This window comes from Motacilla alba, chromosome 27 (genome assembly GCF_015832195.1).
Source record: "Motacilla alba alba isolate MOTALB_02 chromosome 27, Motacilla_alba_V1.0_pri, whole genome shotgun sequence".
Classification (NCBI taxonomy): Eukaryota; Metazoa; Chordata; class Aves; order Passeriformes; family Motacillidae; genus Motacilla; species Motacilla alba.
The window spans coordinates 4,469,889-4,490,167 of record NC_052042.1 but is presented as its reverse complement, the minus strand read 5'-3'; the positions used below and the strand labels follow the sequence as shown (position 1 = coordinate 4,490,167).

Sequence of the window (20,279 nt, the reverse complement as noted above, 5' to 3'; positions counted from 1 at the left end):
AATGGGAGGAGCCGGAGCCGCCGCCGCCGCCGCGCGGGGCCTCGTCAGAGTCACGGGGGAGGGGCGGGGCGGGGCGGCGGGGGGCGGAGCCAAAAGGGGCGGGGCTGTGTGGGCGGGGCCTGAAGGGGCGGGGCCGGAGCTCCCCCGGCGGCCAGACCCTCCCAGGGACCCCCGAAACCCCCGGGACCCCCGGAACCACCGGGAACCCCGACAGGGACCCCAGAACTCCCTGGGACCCCCGGAACCCCTGGACCCTCAGCAGGGACCCCACACCCCCCGGAACCCCCCGGAACCACCGGGCCCCCGGCAGGGACCCCAGAACCCCCCAGAACCCCTGGACCCTCAGCAGGGACCCCGCACCCCCGGAACCCCCGGAACCCCGACCCTCACCCCTAGAGCCCGCACTGAGAGATGCCAGTGCCGTTCCAGATCCAGGGATGCCTCCAGATCCCAATCCCTGCGGGTCCCCCAGCGCCCCCCAAAATAAGCTCTAGAGGTTCCCCCCACAGCGGATCCCCCCCAAGGGGATCCCAGAGGAAGGAGGAAAAACACTCCTCACGCTCGTCCTTTTTTTTTTTTTTTTTTTCCTAAAGTTTTATTTTTTTATAGTAATGACATGAGAACAGAAACATTATTTTTCACTTTATTATACAAAAAAAAAAAAAAAAAAGAGAAAAAAAAAAGGAAAAACAAAAAAACCCCAAAAAGACCTCAAAAATAAACAAAACAAAACGAAACAAAACCAAAAAGAACCAAAACCCCAAGCAAACCGGGAAACCGGGGACGCGGCCCCCGCGTCCCGCTCAGCCGTACAAATTCCGAGTCGGGATTATTATTATTTTTCTTTTTTTTTTTTTCCTTTTTTTTTATTTTGTCTTTTTTTTAAACCTACAAAAAACACTCTTTAAATATTAGAAAAAAAAAAAAGATGATTTTTTTTTTTATCTTTTTCTTTTTTTTTTTGGTGTTTTTTTGCCTTTTTTTTGTTTTTTTTTTTTTTAACGTAATTCACAAGAACTTCCATCTAAAGGATCCCGGGATTTTGTGGCAGTGCCAAAATGCACTCAGGAATTCTCTTGCAGCGCAAACGTCTTTCCCCCCCCTCCCCCCCTTCCCAAATTGTCGGCGCTGTAAGAATTTTTCTTTTTTATTATTTCATTTTTTTTACCTTTTTTTTTTTTTTTTTAAACAGAAAAAAAGGTGGGGGGGGGGGAGAAAAAAAAAAGGTGGGGTTTAATTTTTTTTTTTTGTCTTTTTTTTTTTTTTGTACTAAAAACACATCCACTAAAACACGACAGTGCTGGGTACATTCAGCAGAAAAAAAGGGATTTTTTTTTGGGGGGGGGGGGGGGTTTTCCCCTCAGGGGATTTTGGGAGGGGCGGCGATTAAAAATCGGGATGAAAATGAAAGGAAAATCCCAAATAAGTGGGAGGGGGAAACAGAGGGACGGACAGATGGACACTGGGGGGGAAAGGGGGACACCATCTGGGGTCTCTTCGGGGCCCCGGTCCCGGGGGGACACGGGGGGATTGTCCGTGCGGGAGCACCCGGCTTCACCCCCTTCCCCCAAAACGGTGCAAGGACAGGGGGGTGCTGCCCCCCCCTTCCCCTCGGCACTGAGGGGGTCCCCAATGTCACTGCGGGGGGTTTGGGGTGCTGAGAGCAGCAAATCTGGGGGGGCTTACAGAGTTAGGGACACCCCAGAAGCCGAAATCTGCAGCACGCCCCCCCCCCCGCTGCCCCCCCAGCCCTGCGGAGATCTGGGTGAAGGGAAAAATGGCTAAAAATTCCAGCCCCAGAGAGAAACCCCCCCAGGCCCCCCCATCCCCTTCTCTGGGGCTCCCCAAATCCTGTCCCCCAGCCCAGCTCCTCTCCAGGGACAGGATGGAGGGGGGGGCAGAAGGAACAAATCTCGAGCCCCCCCCCCCCCAGTTAGAGTGGGGGGTCTGAGAGGGGTCCCCAGTGACACCGGGTGGGTTTTTGGGGGGTGGCACGGGGTGGGGACAGAACCCTGCAGGGAGGTGCCGTGGGATTGCTGGTGCTCGTGTCTGCTTTAAAAAAAAAAAGGGGGGGGACCCTGCCAGGCCCCCCCCGTGCACCCACCCCGGTCCCCGCGGCCCCATCCCCTCCCGGGAAGGGGGCATTGACCCCCCCAAAATAAACCCAAACCACAGCAAAATTTACAGCATGACCCGAGGGGGGTGTGAGCCCCCCCGGGGGGGACGTGGACTGGGGGGAACTGGGGGGAACTGGGGGGAACTGGGGCAAGGGGAGCTCTGGTCCCCCCCCAGGATTTGGAAGGAAGGGAGAGGAGCAGCTTCATCAGAGACAAGAGGGGAAAGTATGGAGGTGGGGGAAGGAGGGCAAGGAAAAAGGGGAGGGGGGAAAATGAAAAATAAAAGATGGATCTTTCTTGTTTTATAAAAAGAAAAAAAAAAAAAAAAAACAACGAAAAAAAAAATAAAATAAAATACAACGGCACGACAACCACCGACAACAGAGCGGGGGGGGACCCCGCGCCCCCCCCCTTGGTCACGCTGAGCCGCCGGCCCCGGTGCCCCCCCGCACACGCTCGGTGTCCCCCCCCCACACACACTCACACGCTCGCACGCACACCCACACCCCTGCCACCCCCCCGGGGACACGCGGGTCACCGTCCCTGGCCGGCGCTCCCAAGTGCCGTGGTGGATGCGGAGTTCCCGGGCGGCTCCCGGGGCAGCTTCCAGACTGTACAAGGTTTTTTTGGGGGGCGGGGAGGACCCCCCCGGGATGCTGGGGGGGTGCGCAGAGGGCAGGGGGGGCAGCGAGGAGGCATTGTCCCTTCGGCTGAGTCCTGAGCCCCTCGGCTCGTGCTCCGCGCCCGCTGCCGGAGGGGCTGCGCCGCTGGGGATTTTCTTCCCATTTCTGGGGTTTTTTAATAAAAAAAAAGGTGGGGGGGGGTGTTGTTGGTTTGTTTGTTTGTTGTTTTTTTTTTCCTGTCTGTTTTTCTTCTCTTTCTAGAAAGTCCAGAGCTGGTAGCGAGGGGGTTACGGGGGTAGGGATGGAGAGACACCCCCCTGGAAAGAATGAAATTCCAAAAAAAAAATCGCTTCCCCTCGGGAGTAAAGCGGGGGGCAGGGGTGGGGGGCTCTCTCCTCGCCCCCCAGCCTGGGGGAAGCAGCCCCTGATCCCCCTCCGTAGTGTGAGCTCGGCGGAGGGGTCCCCCCGGCCCCCGCTCCCCACGCTGGGGGTCCCACGGGGGGGCAGGAGGAAGAGGAGGAAGGATTTTGAGGGGCTGCAGGGGGGATTTGGGACCGAAACCGAGAAACCAAACGACGACGTTACAAAGAGCTTGGCCGATCAGTTGGAGTCGGAGTCGGAGGAGTCCCCCGAGGAAGAGGAGGAACTGCTGCTGCCCTCTGAGTCGTTGTCATCCTCATCCTCATCGTCCTCATCCTCATCATCCTCGTCGTTCTGGGAGGAGGGCGGCAGAGAGGAGGGGGAGGTCAGGGCAGGGTTAGCCATCATCACCTCCTCGTCCCCCGCTCACCCTCCCCGCGGGGGTCCCACAGAGCAGGGGGGTGTGACCCCCACCCTCCCACCGCTGCCCCCGGGGGTCTGGGGGTGCAGGAGGAGGGACACGGAGCGAGTCTGCGAGGGCTCAGCCGGGGGGACGTGCCGGAGCAGCGCGCGGGGGTCCTGCCCTCACCTCTGCCACTGCCTCGCTACACGATCCGAGGGAGGCTACCCGACCCGCCTCGGGCCTCAGTTTCCCCCCTCTAAAGCCAGGGAAGGAAGAGGCGTGAGCTGAGACCAGCGAGGGGGTGGAAACACCTCACCTGTGCGGTGGCGAGCACAAGGCACGGACACGGTTTCTGCCCCCAGCGCCATCCAGCATAGTCTGATTTCAGTGGCACCGGTGTAAAGCTTTGACTCCGGTGACTTACTCGGCATTCACACTGGCGCAAACGGAGCCGAGACCAGACTCAGTATCTCCACCAGGAAAAAGACAGGAGATTTTTCTCTGCTCACTGGGGGCTCTGCACACCCCCCCGCACCTCTACGTCCCGAGGCTGCTCCTGACTATACACCCCGCGGCTGCTCCTCGCGCCCTCCCCGGGAACTCCGGGGGGATCCTGCTCCCCTTCCTCTCCCCGTGTCCCCCTGCTTCCCGGGGGACTCCTCCGCCATGGATCTATCTGAGCCCGGCTGCAGGCGCCCCCCAGCCCGGGGGGAGGGTGAGGGGGGCCCTGTGCCCTCCCCGTGCCACGGCCTCACCTCGTCCCCGTCCTCGCTCTCCTCCTCGCTGCTGGACTCCGAGGAGTCGCCGCCTTCCTCTGACGAGTCACCGTTGTCGTCATCGTCGTCCTCATCTTCATCCTCATCCTCCTCCTCCTCTTCCTCCTCGTCATCGTCCTCTGACTCCTGCAGGACAGGAGGGGCTCGGTGAGTCCCCGGACCTCCGCACCCATGGGTGCAGCTCCCACCCCATCCCTGACAATGCCCCTTCGGGTTCCTGCAGCCATGGAGCAGATCAGGTGATTCCCCACCCCACACCCTGCTGGGAGCCTTTCCCCATTTCTCCTGAGAATTGCACCAAAAAGGGTCCCCGAGCAGGCACCAGGGTCAAAATCCGACCTGGATGGGTTCGGAGCAGGGATTTGGGGAAAGTTTATGGTCTCCAGGACAGGACAGGCAGCTGGAAGCACAAAGGATGCCTCAAACAAGGGGTGTGGGTCCCCCCTGACACGGTCCCCAGGGGGATCCTGGGTGGCCCCATGGGGCTGTTGTGACTCACCGACTTGGACTGCATCGTTGGCTTCATCTTGGGGTTGGGACCCCGGATCTTCCCTATGCTCTTGCGTTTCTGTGGGAACAAAACAAAACCTTTCAGGGCTCAAGTTCAGCTCCTTCCCGATGTCCAGCCCAGAGAAAATCCCACTGCTGAGCTGCCATGGGGACAAATCCCCACTGGAGGGGCTCTCTGGGGTGTGGCATATCCAAACCTCACCCAGGACTGACCCTTCCCAGTCCCCAGCCACCCCATTCCACTGCCAAACTCCTGGGATCCCACCACAGCAGGGCCACATGGATACTCACGTTGGAAATGTGTTCCTTGTACGCAGCCCGCTCCTGGGGCGAGAGGCTCTGTGGGGACAGGGACACATTCAGAGATGGGAGGGCACGGAACAGAATGGGGGATGGAGCAGGGAAGGGCTCTAGCACAGGGCACAGCCTCCTCATGTAGGTAACTTTTATCCTTTTAAGTTACAAAATATCAAAAAAAGGGTCTGGAGGCGGTTTCCGGAGGAGGGGCGGGAACAGGGACCACGCCAATCATCATCCCCCAAACCAAGCAATCCCAGTCTCCCAGCAGGCGTGGGGATCCAGCACCCACCTTGAGCCAGATGTCGAGGTGCACCTTGTACTGTTTCTGCTGCTCCTCCGCCAGTTTTTTGTAGTGGTCCTTCTGGCCCTGGGAGATGCGCTGCCAGCGGCTGCCGATCTCCACCATGCGCTCCTTCAGCGGGAGGTGGTTCAGCTCCCCGTTGGACAGGAGCTCCTGGGAGAACTTCTGGTAACCGTTCCTGCACGGGGAGAGCGCAGGGACCGGGCTGGGACGGCGGGCACAGACAACCCAGGTGCCCATAACCCCTGTCCAGCCACACCAGGGTCCAACCCACCCTCCCTCCTCTTGTTCCAGGTGTGTCCCACCAGCACAGCCAGACCCAGTTTTTCACACCCCAGCTACTCACATTGGGGGTTTCTTCGGCTCTCCCTGGAATTTCATTTTCTTCGTGGAGTTGGTGGAGCACGGAGGGGCCCGCATCTCACTCAGCTCCCTCTGAGCCACGGGGGAGAAAGAGGGTCAGGGAGAGGGGCAGCGCTGGCTAAGGGACACAGCGAGGGGCAGGACAGGGCAGAGACCCACCTCGTATCGCTTCTGATCCTCTGCTGCCTTCTTGATCCACATCAGCTTCTCTTTCTTCTCCATGTTGTTCCAAGTGGCCTCCATGGCCTTCAGCGCTTTGCCCCGGTCATTCTGTGGGACAGAACCACCACGATGCATCAGGTGCACCCAAAAAACCCTGGGACGTTGGGGTGCTGCTGCTGGGGCACTGCTCCTCCCGGGACCTCCATCCTCCCACGGCTCCCAGCCCAAACCCAGGTGTGAGAGCCAGAGAGAAACCACATGGGAATTCCTGCTGGTGGGAGTGATGACCCCACCTCCAGCCCCTTTCCCAGCCCACTCCTCACCTTGAAACGAGCCAGGTAGTCCCCGATGACGCTCTGTTGCCAGATCTCCTCAGCAGTTTTGGGAGACTCGGGCAGCTTCCCGCGCTCCTCCTTATCCGAGCCGTGCTTCTTCTCCGACTGCGCCTTCATCGCCGCCTCCCGCGCCTTGTACTTGGCCTGGGCAGGGGGCACGGGGTGAGGGGGCATGGCAGGGGCACAGCCCCAGCACCAGGGGGACACTCCCCCAGCACTGTCCCCACAGTAGCACTGACAGCCCCCAACCCCATCTCGGGACTCCCCCCATCAGGAAAACCAGCAAAGCCTTAAAACTGAGGCTCAAGGGCCCTCTGAGGTTTCTTTATCTGGAGGGTTTTGACCCCGTGGGTGATGAGAGGGGAGGCAAAGCCAGTGCTGACATTGGCACCTGTGTGACAGGTCACTGAGATGCTCCCGGGGACATTTGTGCCCCGTGGTGCAGGACAAGGACAGGAGCACCCCCTGCACTGCCCAAGACCCCCACAGGAGCAGTGGAGATGGAGATGGAAGAGGAATACAGGGATGGTACCCACCTTCTTCTTCTCGGAGAGGTCGTTCCACATGCGGGCCAGGAGCCGGGTCAGCTCGCTCTCCGACAGCTCCGGCCGCTCCTCCTGCAGCTGCTTCCGCTTCTCCTCCGAGAAGATGAACATGGCTGAGATGGGCCGCTTGGGCTTCTCTGAGCTGGCCTGAGGGGGCACACGGGGCTGTGAGGGGGGACAGCCCATGCAGGGACACAGCCCTCAAAGGCCCTCGAGATGCACAACCCCATCCCAAGGCTCTGGCAGGTGCTGCCCCATCCCTCTCGGGGCTGCTCCCACCTTGCCGGTCTCTGGTGAGGATTTTTTGGATGCAGGACTCGTGGCCCCTTTCCGGTTGCTGCCCAGCATCTTCTCCTCGCCCAGCACCCGCTGCTGCTCCTCCTCGGGCAGGCTCTGGGTGGCACAGGAGGAGAGACATCGTTAGACAGCCCAGTGCTAATGAGGCCTTGAGGCAGTGGGGGAATAGGGACTCTGGGGAAGGGGAATTGATGCACTTGGGTGTCCTGATCCACACCCTGTCCCAGTCAGGACCGGCATCTGCTACTGCACATGTACAGACTGGGGTCCCCACGCTGCCACCCCCTATCTGGGCGGTGTCCCTCTCCCCCAGCTCAGCCGTTTCTCAGTGAAAGCAGGTGGGCAGGTGCCTGGATCCGGGCACACCCCTGGGTTTTCCACCCCGTGGCCCTGCAGCCGCAGCCGGGGCCGCGTCACATCCGCCGGGGGACGGGGACGATGCTGGGGTGGCCTCGGTGAGGCTCCCCCGCCCACACCCCGGTGAGGGAAGGAAGTGAGAGGCTGCACAGCCACAGCCACTGAACACCCTCCCCTCCAGCTCCAGTGCTCTGCTCACCCCAGCTCCCCTCCCAGCTGGGGGCCCACCCTCACCTCCCAGTGCCCAACTGGAAGACACTGGGTCAGGCATTAGGACAGACGGAAGGTCAAGGCTACGTGCAACCACCTGCACAGCACCCACAGCTGGGCCCAGACATGTTTTGGGGGAGTAGAGAGGGCAGCTCCCCATTTAAGTCATCCCAGTCCCTGGGCAGAGTTCCCCATTCCCAGATTTGGGGTCTCCGGCACCTGATGGCTGAGCATCCCCTCATCACTCACCTCCAGGAAGCGGAGCAGCTCGATTTCGTAATCTTTCTTTTTCTGGAAGGAGATGGACACGTGCGGTTACAGAGAGATCCCTCACTCCATCCCTGCCCCCTGCAGCCCCTGATCCAGCCCCAATCCCTCGGCAACAGCACCCTCCACCTGGCCCATCTGTCTGTCCCACACAGGAGACAGGAGCAAGGGAGGTGACCGAGGACCTCAGGGAGAATCATCTGCAGACTAGCACCGGGACTGAGGAAAGGGGAGGGCTTTGTTTCCAGAGATATTTGTAGCCCAGGCTCTGCAGTGGTGCCCACCTGCCTCTTCCCCTAGCTGTCCATCCTCAGCCACTCACCTGGTCACACTTTTTGTGGTAGGCGTCCTTTTCCTTCTGGGAGAGCAGCTTCCACTGCTGGCTGCACAGCACCATCCGCTCCGTGCTGGGCACGTCTTTCATGTTGGCCATCAGCTCTGCACAGTACAGGGAGTAGCTATTCCTGAAAAAGCCACAGAGGGACCCAGTGTTAGGGAAAACTTGCCCCTGTGCAGCTGGCTCGGTGCAAAAAGCTTCCCCAAAACCCCCCAGCTAGGTCGCACCAGGCAAGGAAGTGAAGTGCTTGTGTTTTAGGGTAGCTGGGTGCTGGATCACCTCCTAAAAGCCAAGGTATCACTGTAAACTTCGCCCAGATTCTCCCCAAAATGTGTATTTGATGCATATTTAAGGACTGGTTTAAAGGGATCACCACAGAATCATGTAGCCTTTAAGGCTGGAAAAGCCCTCTAAGATCATTAGTCCAACCATGAACTAACACTGCCAAGCCCACCACTAAACCATGTCCTCAAGTGCCACATCCACACTTTTTGAACGCTTCCAGGGATGGTCACTCCACCACTGCCCTGGGCAGCCTGTTCCAGGCTTGACCATGAAGAAATGTATCCTATAAATCCCATCTAACCCCTCTGTGTCTGTGATCCCAGGAGTTATCTGGGCATTCCCAAGCCCAGCAGAGGCCAGTTTCCTCACTGGCAAGAACCAGCACCCACGCAGGCCGTGGCTCCAGGAGGGACAGGACTCACGGGGGAGGCTTCGTGGGTCGTCCGTCGAACTTGTCCTTGAGCTGCCGCTCGGCCTTGGTGAGGGTGGAGCGGGTGATTCCCTCCTCGCTGATGTTCAGCTCCGGGTGCTTCTGGATGTAATCCCGCATGATCTCCTGTGGGAACGGAGAGCGGTCAGAGGGGCTGCCACCCCCGCCTGCCGGGCCCGGAGGAGGAGGAGAGAGAAGCCAACCATTGCCCTAATCCTGCGCCTGGGGATGCTGCTGCCTGCCCTGCACACGGCTGGAGAGACAGGGCTCAGACTCACTAGGGACCTGCCGGGACCTGCCTGAACCCCCACACTGGCTATCGGGAGAGGCCACGCGGGGCTGGGATGCAGAGCGGCTCGGAGTGAATGTCGGGGCGAGTGTGGAGGGGACCGGGTGAGGCTGCTCCCTACCTCGTACTCCTTCCGCTGTTCCAGGGCCTTATGAATCCATTTCAGCCTCTTTTTATCCGAGAGTTGAGACCACTGCTTGCCCAGCGACTCTTTCACCTCCTTCGTGGTGGCCTGAAAACCCAAAGCCAGAGGTGAGGGCAGAGGGGTAAAATCCAAAAAAAAAAGAGGGATGAAAAAATATGAAAAAAATGGCAAAAAAAATGGCGCGGCCTGGTGGGGCCTGACGGCACCCGGCACGGGGTGGCTGGGAGCCGTGGGGGTGTGTGGGAGTGGGGGGCATGGCCGGAGGTGGATGTCTGTGCTGGAATCCTTTCCTGCCCTGACTCAGGCTGTGGTCACCCTTTCCTGGCAAAAAGCGGGGGCTGGATCCCTGAGCCTCTTCCAGGTGTGCAGAGCCCCTCCTTACCTCGGTCCAGGCTCCGGGAGCTCCTAGCGGTGTCCTCTATCCCGACCCCCTGAAATGCTTCTCTCCCTTCCCCCTCCTGCCCCCAGCAGCGGGGTCCAGGACCCCCCAGCACTCACACTCGCACTCACTCCCACCCACCGTACTCACATCTGGACGCACTTTCAAGTAGATCTTCTTCTCGTGGTTGTACCACAGCTGCTGGGGGGTCTTGGGCTTTTCGGGGACGTCGGATTTCTTGGCGTTCTGGATGAGATCCGGGTGGTCTTCCCTTCAGCAGGCGGGGAGGTGGGGAAGGGAGAGCGTCAGGGAGGTGGCAGTGGCAAGGAGAGCACCCCTAAACCTGCCTGCTAAGGGGTGACTGTCACAGCAGGGCAGAGCCTCCACGGGCTCAGAGGCTGGGGGGGTCCCCAAAAAGAGCAGGAGGGTTTTAGGAGAGATTTAAGTTTGTCCCTCCTTGGGCAGTATTGGCTACAGCTATCCCTGGGCTTGGCTGCAACCCTGAAGCAGCAGCAGGTCATTGGGAATGCCAGGATCCACCTGGATCACAGCAGTCACGTCCAAGGGGAAGGTCTGGAGTGACTGGGGGGACACTTCAGCAGGGGGCTCCTGTCCCCACCTTGACCCCCAGAGCACGGCTGGTTCTCTGCTCTCCCCCTCACCCAGCCAGAGTGTTGCTCTCAGACACCTTTTCCTTGCTCTCTTTTTGCTGAATTCCCCCTTCAAGCCAAAAGCCCATCAGTGGGCTCTATGAGCTATGCACAGGAGGGGAATCTGGATCTGCCTGGAGGGGCCTGGGGGAATCTGGGGGGGTGGGTCTGCCTGCTCACCTGAACCTCGCCAAGTTCCTCTCAAACTCCTGCTTCTCTCGCTGGAAGTCCTGGATGTATTTCATCTGGGGACACAAAGCCACCGCAGAGGTGGAGAGGGACGTCAGCACCAGGGAACAGGCAGGAAGATACATCCCTATCGACCTGGCTGGGCACCCCACCACCCCAAGAGGGACTCAAGGGCTCCCCAGCCCACGGAATGGTCCTGCAGAGGGTTTCCAGCCTGCCTGAGACTCAGCAGCTGGACATCTCCCCTCTCTGTGTATCCCAGCAGCCCTGGGAAAGGGCACAGCAGGACCTTGTGCCATGGGCTTCTCCTGGACACCCCAGAGTTAAAGCTGGGCCCCTCAAAGCCCTGCCCAGGCTCTGGCATCTCCAGGCTGCTCCCAGCCATCTCCCAGAGCCTGTCCCTGTGTCCCTTGCCCGGACAGGGTGGCACAGTGGGGCGTGTGCCTTCACCCCTTTAAACACAGATCCACCCAACAGCAAAGCCACCATCCAGGTCCGTCGGGAAGAGACGGACCAACGGACAGACCCAACCGGCCTCCACCCCAGGGATCCTGGGAACCAGGACAGGAAAAGCCAAGGAAGTCTTACAGGTCTGACAGGACTAAACGAAGACCTGGCTTCTCCCATCGAGAGCTGCACCAAGCCCTTGCCAGGCAGAGCTTGAGCTCTGCTGGTTTTACTGGAAGAGCTGAGCAGAGCCCAGCACAGACAGGCACACGGTGGGAAGGGGCTTGCTGACCCCACCCCCTCTCCAATACCTTTTTCTTCTCGGGAAGCTCCTTGTATTTTTTGGACAGGATCTTGGTGAGATCCAGGTTGCTCATTTCGGGGTGAAGCTTGGCGTACTTGGCTCGCTTCTCCATGAAGAAGCGGAAATAGGGAGTCAGGGGCTTCTTGGGGAAGTCGGGGTGTTTCTGGGGAGACAGCAGAGTGGAGGACACTGAGCATGGAGATGGCAGCACCACTGGGGCACAGTCCCGTGGCTCCCCAGACCTGGGGGCGGCCTCCATCCAGCCCTGCTGGTGATCCAGGCACAGCAGGCAAGGAGGGGAAACTGCTGGCAACAAGGGCTCCCCAAGAAACTACAGCATCCCATGGCTGGGAACCTTGGGAGCAGCCTCCAGCCATCCAGAGCTGTCAGCACAGAGCAACAGGGGACACTGGGGCAGGAGGAGGGGATGGGACCCAGCTCCCAGGGATGGACCACTGGCTGCCCCAGGGCCACCCGGCTAAAAGCATCCGGCAGGCCAGGAATAGGACAGCAGCTCCCGGCCCCTCTGGAGCTAAACTTGGATGCAGGCTGCCAGCAGTACAGCCAGCCATATTAAATGTACCCGGGAGTTGGCCCAGGCCCAGCGCCGCGGCCTCCGGAGCCTTGGGCAGCCGGACACCAGGATTAGGGGCACTGAGGTGCCTGCAGGGGCTCCCACGTTGGGGCCACGTGGATCTGAGGTGCCACAGGGACGACAGGCCTACATCCTGGGGAAGTGTGGGGTCACCCTTTAAGGACTGAGCCTGATTCCTGCCCAATACCTTGAGCTTTTTGCCTTTGTAAGGATTCTTGACATGCTCTTCAGCGTCCATAATGAGCTCTGTGAGGGTCCGGAATTTCCTCACCTGTGCAGGAAATGAAGAGACAAAGACTTGAATAGGGAATAGGGCAGATCCCCAGCATAGCAGAAGGCTGCTGGGTTTTGTAATGCCACCCAAAAAATGACCGATCCCAGCCCCTCTGAGGGGGTCACAATGCTGACAGCAGCGGGATGGTGCCAGCACCAACAGCTGAGGGCTCTGGGCACTCAACCTGGACAATTCCAACAGCCCCAGGAATGTCAGATGGACACTCGGACCCTGCCACAATGCCCCCAGGAAGCCCCATGTGGTGTCAATTACCTCATTAGAGATCTCCATCCACTTCATCTTGCACATCTCCCCTGAGAAGTCCTTGAAAGCCACTTTTTCCCAGTCCAGGTGGGACTCGGTGGTTTTGAACTTGCTCCCGTCGTTGGAGGGCAGGTTATTCTTCATGCACTCCAGGAGGGTCAGCATGTCCTCCTGCGACCAGCGGTCTGAGCAGTGAGAAACGGGATCAGCCAGGGGCAGGAAGCCTTTTCCCTTCCCTTCCCTTCCCTTCCCTTCCCTTCCCTTCCCTTCCCAGCAGGACACCGGGACTACAGCTCCCGGCGTGCCGCTCCGGACCGCACGCCAGGACACGTAATCTCCACATGCTGCCTCTCGAGATTAAAGATCAAAGGGACGTGGCTGTTTCCATCACCCTCGAGCAACTTTCTATGGGCCAAAACAATCTGGGCAAAGCTAGAAATTCCACTCGGTGCAAACCAGAGAGACTCGCTCATCCCAGAAAGCCATCAGATAAGGGATGGCTCTGCTGCACGGGAGCAGAGGGCTATTTCCTACCCCTGCGGAGTGACATGGGAGCACTGAGCTCTCCAGCCAAGCAGGAAGCAGGGAAACCCACTTTCTAAGAGGATGTGTCCAGAGCAACTGGAAAACCTCAGCGTTGCTTTTCCTGCACCTCAGACAGCTTTGTGATCACCTGGGCCCAGCTCCACGGTGACCTCTGCCAAGGTCAAAGCTCCCAGATCACACAGTGAGGGGGGACACAGCCTGACACAGCCCCCCTGTCTCACAGAGGGGTCCCTGACAGTGCAGGATGATGTTGGTGTCACCCCAACATCCCCCAAACTGCTGGGAGGAGCACCCCCAGCTCCCACAGGAACATGCTACTGGAATGGTGGGATGGGCACGTGGCAAAGCCAGAGAGCCTGGAGCAACGTGGAGGCCAGGACAGGCAGCAGCACCGTGCCGGGACAGGCAGGATATCCCAGCCCCGACCGCCTCATCCTGCCCCAACCTTGGGGCTGCTTCCTTGCCAGGGGAATTCCTCCCTGCTCTGAGCTTCCACGCCAGCAGGGGAGCACAGCCCGGGGTGCTCTGCAAACATGGGTGGCCCTGGGGAACGCAGCGGGGCCTGGGAGCGGAAGGAAAATTCCCTGGGGATGGGCTGGAGGAGGAGCAGAGCCCGGAGCCAGCCGCCCACGCAGCCCTGGCTGCCTCATCCCGGGATGGGCACCCGGGATTCCCGCAGCGCAGCCCCGGCTCACCACGGCATTCCCTGCCTCACACCTCTGCCAGGTGAAGGCTGAGGTGTTTGGAGCTGCCTACGGGACACGGAGCCCCCCCAGAGATGGGGACAGGGTGGCTCGTCGTGGATCTGAGTGGAGCATCTCTCCCTCCATCTCCAGGAATGAAACCAAGCTCCCAGAAATATCCAGCTGCACAGATTTCTCCAGCTGCAGCTCTCCTGCCACTCAAGACTCAACATGAGGAAAGCCACCTCCACCTCCTGCCCTTGCAGGGGGCTGGGGAAGGACAATTCTCCCAGAACCCCAAAGCCAAGCAAGGGATGTCAAAGGACATATGGGACCTGGTGAAGGGAGCGTAGCCAGGACATGACCCTCCCACATCCCATTTCCCCTCCTGGACCTGCCTGGCTGGGGGTCAAGGCAGGAACAGTTTGGGATCCAGCTAGTCCCTAAAGTGACCTCATTAGGGATTAATAATGAGGGAGAAGACAGAAAGAGCCCCCCTGGAAAGCGAGGGCCTGGTGGCTTGGGGTGTGTCCCCATGCTCATGGCTTCATCCCAAAACACCATGAAGAGGCAAAAGAGATGGGAAACTCCCATTCCCTACAGAGCTGGGGGAGATCAGAGCTGAGGGAGGGAGAACACAGCCCCAGATCCTGTCTTCCTGTTTTTCCCGTGCACTTTCCAGGCCTCCCAGGCAAGGACCAATGAGGCAGAACAGGGCTGGGAAGCTGGTGCCAACTTCACTTGCAGAAATCAAGAGGAATTACCAAAAGCAGTATAGCCAAAAAAATCCAACGGAGAAGGGAATGAGACATCCCCCCAAACCTGCCCCCATCAAGCCCAGTGCCTCAGTTTCCCCCCTCGAATGCAGAAACACCTGGAGACCTTTGGCTCTGTGTGAACCCCCCACCAGCACACAGCCGGAATAACCATATTCCAAAGGAAAACATAAAAAACCAGTGGAAACATCCCAAAATCCTCGCTGGCAGCAGGGTGGGGACACCAGGGACCCCCACGCTCAGCCCTCCATCACTCTGTTCGCCCTCCCTCAACCTGGGGCATGCTGAGAAACGCTGGAATTGCGGCGCTCGCCCACCAGGATGAATGGGGCTGTCTGTGCCCCGGGACCGATTTATCCCGGCTCTCCTGGCACCGGCTGGGCCGGGTCTATATTAGGAAAGCTGCCCCGGTGTAATTAAATCCATCTCAAGTCCCGGAGAAGGACACGTGCTCGGCCGGGTTCGCTCGAGGCAACAACCCCGACTGCAGCAGGGAAGGAGGAAAACGGGGGGACCTGGCAGGTGTGAGGGGCTGGACGGCGCTCCACAGGTCTGGGGGACCCAGGGGGTTTTCAAGGGGGGGAGTGGCAGAGCCCTGCGAGCTGCCCTAAACAAACATCTCTCTTGTTTCCCTTGTTTTCCTGCCCCTTTTCCAAAAAAAGTTGAAGCTCTGATGTCATGCTGGGGTCTGGAAGCTGGAGGCCCAAGGTAACGGCTCGGATTTAATGCAGCCCAGATGTGAGCAGGGAGGGCAGCACCTCTGTGCCAGCCCCCCCTTCCCGATCCCCCTGGAACTCCAGTCCCCCCAGAGAGCATCCCAGCGCCAAGGGGCTGCTGGTGCACTGGAGCACGAATCCGTGTGCTCGTACACGTGTGCGTGTGTGTTCCCCGTGGGGGATCAGAACTCGGAGAGGCAGATTCCCCTCCCACCTCAACCCGCTAGCAGCCGGGATCACGGATCCTCCATCCCTCCTCCCTCTCCATCCCTTCTCCTCTGCCATCCCCTCGAGAAAAGGGGCGCTCTGAGGTTTATTTATCATTATTTCTAAGCGTGGCAGCAGCATTCCTCTGAGGGGGCTGCCGGGGGCTCACCTTGGTTTTTGGGAGCTGTCATTTCCAGGTCTGCAGGGCACTCAGCTTCGCCGTTCATCCTCCACCTGCCTGTGCCCAGGACGGTCCCGCCGGCTCCCTCCTCACCCTCTTCCCCAAATCACTCCCGCACGGCTCTGCAAGGAAAGGGAGAACCCTGCTAGGCATCCCCACCGTGATGGGGGACCCCCAACTCCTAACGGGGAGTGGGGGAAACTCGATCCACTCATCCTCTCCGTTCCCCGGTGAATGAGTGCAGGAATACCCCCTCCCACCCATCCCTGTGAGGTCTGGGGAGACCTCCAGCAGGGGGGATCCTTCGTGGTGGTGTGACCCCCATGTTGGTCAGGGGAGGAGAAAAGGGCTGTGTGGGCAGGGGAGAAGGGTCCAGGGGTTTGTCCCCAAGGTGGGGGGTAGGATCTGAGAGGGATCCAAATAAATCCCACAGCAGACAGGTTCAGGGTTGCTCCCTGGGGTGGGTGGGATCCAAAAACCTGGGATCAAGAGGATTTGAGGCAAGAGGGCTCCAAGGGATCTCCTGTAAGGGGGTTCACTCCCCCCACTGCAAAATGGGGGTTTCAAAGGAAGGCCCACCACAGGTCCAGCAAAATCCTACCCAGAGATGGGAACATGTTTGGAGAAGAGAGGGGTCCCCCAGATCCAAGGGAGCTGGGAGGGAAGCATTTGGGGACCTCGGGGGGATTCAGGGCTCTCCCTGGGGAGGAGAACAAGCTGGAGGAAGGTACTTCAACAGGGGGGACTCCAGGGAAAGGATGCCTTCAGACCCCATTAGGAAGGCTCTTATGTCTCCATGGGGAAGGATAACCTAGCGAGGGAGACCCCAAAACTTGGTGGGGACAGCGGTATGATGGTAGCCTGGGGGGATCCCCATCGGGGATTCCACTGGGGGAGCCCCTGGAGGGCAGATGGGGCGGGAGGCCTCAGGGGGATCCCCTGAGGGACAGGCCGCAGGCCTGGGGGGGGAGCAGGCCCAGGCCTGGGCAGGGGCCGGGCCTGGGGGATCCCGGGGGGAATCCATCCTTGGGGGGCCCTGGGGAGGGGGTCCAGGGGCTTCTGGCAGAACCGGGCCCTGCGCCCGAGGGAGGATCACCCGGGGAGGGCAGGGGGACGGCCCAGGGGTGCAGGAACCCCGGGCCCCAGGCAGGATCCGGGATGGCCCCCGGGGGAGATGAGCTGCGGGAGGGGAATCCGGGAGCAGCGCGGGGTGCAGGCCCCGCCAGGCCGGGGGGGACCGGGCCAGCCCCGGAGGGGACCGAATGTGGGACCACCTGAGGGAGATCAGTGCTGGGGGAGCCGGGGGATCACCTGCGGGCGGATGAGGGGCGTGCAGACCCCACCAGCGTGGGAGCGAGGATCACCCGGGGCGGGATGAACCCTGAAGGGATGGGGGGGAACCGCTCCAGGCTTGGATCAACCCCCGAGCGGGGCGGATCCGGGACCACCCCCGGGGGCCGGCTGAGGGATCGCCGCGGGGTGGGACCAAGCCCGGCCCCCGGGCGGTGTGAAAGCGGGGATCGCCCCGCCGGGCTGGGAGCGGGGGGATCGCAACCGGAGCGGGGGGGGGGGGGGGAACGAGGGGGGTGTCGCGAAAGGCGGGATCGCGACAGGGGGAGGGATCCGTGGGATCATGGCGGGGCGGGGCGGTGCGCGCGCACCGGGATCCCCGGGGGGGGCGCGCGGGGAGGGGGTGCGGGATCCCCCCCGCGGGGGAGGCGGGGGGGGGGACCGGATCCCGCGCCCGGAGGGGGGGAGCAGGAGGAGGAGGAGGAGGAGGAGGAGGAGGAGGAGGCGGGGGAGGAAGGGGCCGGGCCGGCGGGCGGAGGCGGGGAGCCCGCACATGCCCTGCGCCGCCGGCCAGCTCCAGTCTCCTCCTCCACCAGGCAGCAGGAACCGGGTGGGACCGAGCGCGGGCGGCCCCGGCGGCGCCTCCCCCGCCCCCGGTTCCCACCCGGGCGCCAGCGAGCTGAGCCCCCCCCCCTTTTTTTCTTTCCCTCCAACAACACCCGGGCAGACAATGGAAGGCGAGTTCGGGGGGCCGGGGGTGCGGAGAGGGGCCGGGGGAGCGCGGAGCGCTCCCCCGGCCCCTCTCCGCACCCCCGGCCCCCCGGAGCGATGCGATGCGCTGCTTCATCCCCCCCCTCACCGCATCCCCCCCCGCATCCCCCCATCGTTACCGGCCGCTCTCCGCCGCGGCACACAATGGCCGGGCTGCGCCCGCCTCCGCCCGCCGCTCCTTCCCCTCCACCCGCGGTTATAAAGCCGAGACAAACCCACCTCTCCGGGCTGCTAAGGGGGAGGAGGAGGAGGAGGAGGTGGTGGTGGAAGAAGGAGGGAGGAGGTTGGAGGGGGGGGGTGTGGGGGGGAGCTCTAACCGAGCCGCCGCAGCCCCAACCCCGCCGCCGGAGCCGCTGGGGGAAGAAGAAGAAGGAGAAGGAGAAGAAGGAGGAGGAGGAGGAGGAGGGGGAAGGGGGGGCGGGGATGCCCGGCTGGGGGCGGCCGGGCAGCTGCAGCGAGCCGGGCGAGGGCAGCGCGACCTCCCCGCACCGACCCCCGGGGAGCGGCTCCTACCCGATCCTCCCCCCCTCTCTTTTTCCCCACCGCCGCCCCCTCCTCGCTTTTCCTTTCCTCGTTTTTCCTTTCCTTTCCTCCCTTTCTTACCCCCCTCTTTTCTCTCCGCGACCCCTCCTCGAGCCCGCAAACACCCACCCACCCAGCGGGGGGCTGGAGCCCCGCTCCCGGTCCGGAGGGAAGAAAGGAAGGGAAGGGGGGTGAAAGGCGGAAAAAAAAAAAAAAAGAGGGGGAGGAAAAAAAATATAGATAAAAAGAAAAATAAGGAGAAAAAAGGGATAAAGAGGGGATACAGCGAGGATAAGGGGAGATGAAGCGCGGGGGGGGTCGGCCGAGCCCCGGCACGCACCGGCGGAGCGCGGCGCCCAGCTCCCGCCGCGGCGCGGGACTCACCCGGGCTCGGGAAAAACAAGCGGGCAGCGCTGGAAGCCTGCCCCCGAAATCCAGCTGCGGCACCGGGGAGGAGGGAGGGAAGGCGAGCGGGAAGGAGGGAGGGAGCGAGGAGGAGGAGAGGGAAGGGAAGGGAAAAAGGAGGGAGAGAAGGGGGGGGCACACCGGGGCCGCCGAGCCGGGCGCTGCCCCCCGCCCCGAGCCCCAGCGCGGTGCCCCCCGCGGGCGGGCGAGGCGGGCGAGCCCCGGCGGTGGCGGTGGCGGCGGCAGCTTCCTGCCCGCGGGGCCTGCGCGAAACCAGCCTTTCTTTAAAAAAAAAAAAATTCTCTCTTTTATATTTATCTATCTATCTCTCTTAAAAAAAAAAAAAAAAATCGCTCCGGTGGGCGCGACCCCCTCCCCGTTCCCGTCGGAGCGGCGGCGGAGCGCCTTACCGAGCCCGGAGCGCGGCGGTGGCGGCGGCGGCAGCGGGAGCCCGGGGAGGAACAAAGCGCCTCCTCCAGCCCCGCCGGCGGAGCGGCGCGGCGGCGAATGGCGAGCCCGGGCGGCGGGCACGGCGCGGCGCGGCGGGGCACGGCGGCGGCGGCTCCCCCGGCGCGGGCACGTACCGGCGGGGCCGCCGCTTTGGGGGGCGGCGGGGGCTCGGGGCTCGCTCGGCGGGGCCGGGGCGGGGGAGCGGCGGTTGAACGGCGGCCAGCTCTGCAGCGCTGGCCCCGGGCGTGGACGCGCTCCAGTCCCCGCAGAGACGATCGCGCTTTCCCCCGCCTCCATGGCGCTGCGTTCGCTCTTCCAATCAGCCGGGCTGAGCGCGCCGGGATCCGCCGGGATCTCCCCGCCAGCCCCGCCGCCCCGCCGCCGCTTTCCGCCGGGTTTTTTATTGCTCTTTGCTTTTGCAACACTGTGGTGAGAAGAAAAAGAGGAGGAGGAGGAGGAGGAAGGAGAAGAGGAGGGAAAGGAGGGGGGGTGGGGTGGGGGGGGGGAAGGGAGGAAGAAAAAAAAAAATCTCCTTACATGTGCAACAATCCTCGGCCGGCGTTTGCATAAAGAAAAAAAAAAATAAAAAAATAGGGGGGGAAAAAAAGAGAGATGAGGAAAAAAAAAAAAAATAAAGGGGGGGAAGCGGGAAAGGGGGTGGGGGGGCAGCCGAGCCGGGCCCCCACGGCACGGCGGGGCCGCGCTCCTGCCCGCCCCGCGGCCCCGGGACACGGCGGCGGGGGGGCTCTGCCCGGCGGGGCGGGCGAGGGGCAGCTTCCTCCCCTCCTCCCTCCCTCCGCTCCCTTTCTCTCCTCTCCCTCTCTCCCTCTCTCCCTCTCTCTCTCTCTCTCTCTCTCTCTCTTAATTTTTTTTAATGGAATTTCTCCAACTCCACCTTTGTTGTGCTGGGCGTCATTCCCCGCAGCCAATCCCGGCCGGGCAGCGCCTGCACATTCCCGGCCATCCCGGCTGCCGGCACAGCACGGGCCATCCCGGGCTGCTTCCGTGCTACCGGCCAGCCCGGCGGCCGCCGCGGTGCCCAACAGCCCGCCGGTACCGGCTGCTTCCATAGCACCGACCGCGGCGGCGGCTCCCTGCACGGTGCCGGCCGCCCCTCCGGTACCGGCAGCTCCCGTGGCACCGGCTGCCGCCGCGGCACCGAGCGGCTCCGCTACGGCCGGGCCTGCCCGGCTGCTCCCGGCTGCTCCCGGCTGCCAG

At 61.7% G+C, this 20,279-nt stretch overlaps 1 protein-coding gene across 12 annotated transcripts; it reads right to left on the bottom strand.

The window, feature by feature from the left end:
• Window positions 1-1,429: 1,429 nt before the first annotated feature.
• Window positions 1,430-19,841, bottom strand: UBTF (upstream binding transcription factor). 12 transcript variants are annotated; one of them, XM_038163110.1, is made up of 22 exons: window positions 19,599-19,841; window positions 15,612-15,745; window positions 12,524-12,699; window positions 12,164-12,247; window positions 11,389-11,544; window positions 10,622-10,686; window positions 9,933-10,062; window positions 9,389-9,499; window positions 8,971-9,104; window positions 8,249-8,390; window positions 7,909-7,950; window positions 7,075-7,188; window positions 6,787-6,942; window positions 6,239-6,394; window positions 5,913-6,023; window positions 5,737-5,825; window positions 5,379-5,568; window positions 5,081-5,128; window positions 4,779-4,847; window positions 4,259-4,405; window positions 3,820-3,939; window positions 3,341-3,454 (listed from the first exon to the last, which is right to left on the bottom strand). In XM_038163110.1, exons 2-22 carry the CDS (start codon window positions 15,667-15,669, stop codon window positions 3,341-3,343), a joined length of 2,412 nt encoding a protein of 803 aa, XP_038019038.1. In that variant the 5' UTR covers window positions 15,670-15,745; window positions 19,599-19,841. The 12 variants fall into 12 exon arrangements, with proteins under 12 accessions (XP_038019042.1, XP_038019044.1, XP_038019039.1 ...); XM_038163107.1 differs by lacking the exon at window positions 19,599-19,841 and adding an exon at window positions 19,022-19,160; XM_038163109.1 differs by lacking the exon at window positions 19,599-19,841 and adding an exon at window positions 18,591-18,720.
• Window positions 19,842-20,279: the final 438 nt, after the last annotated feature.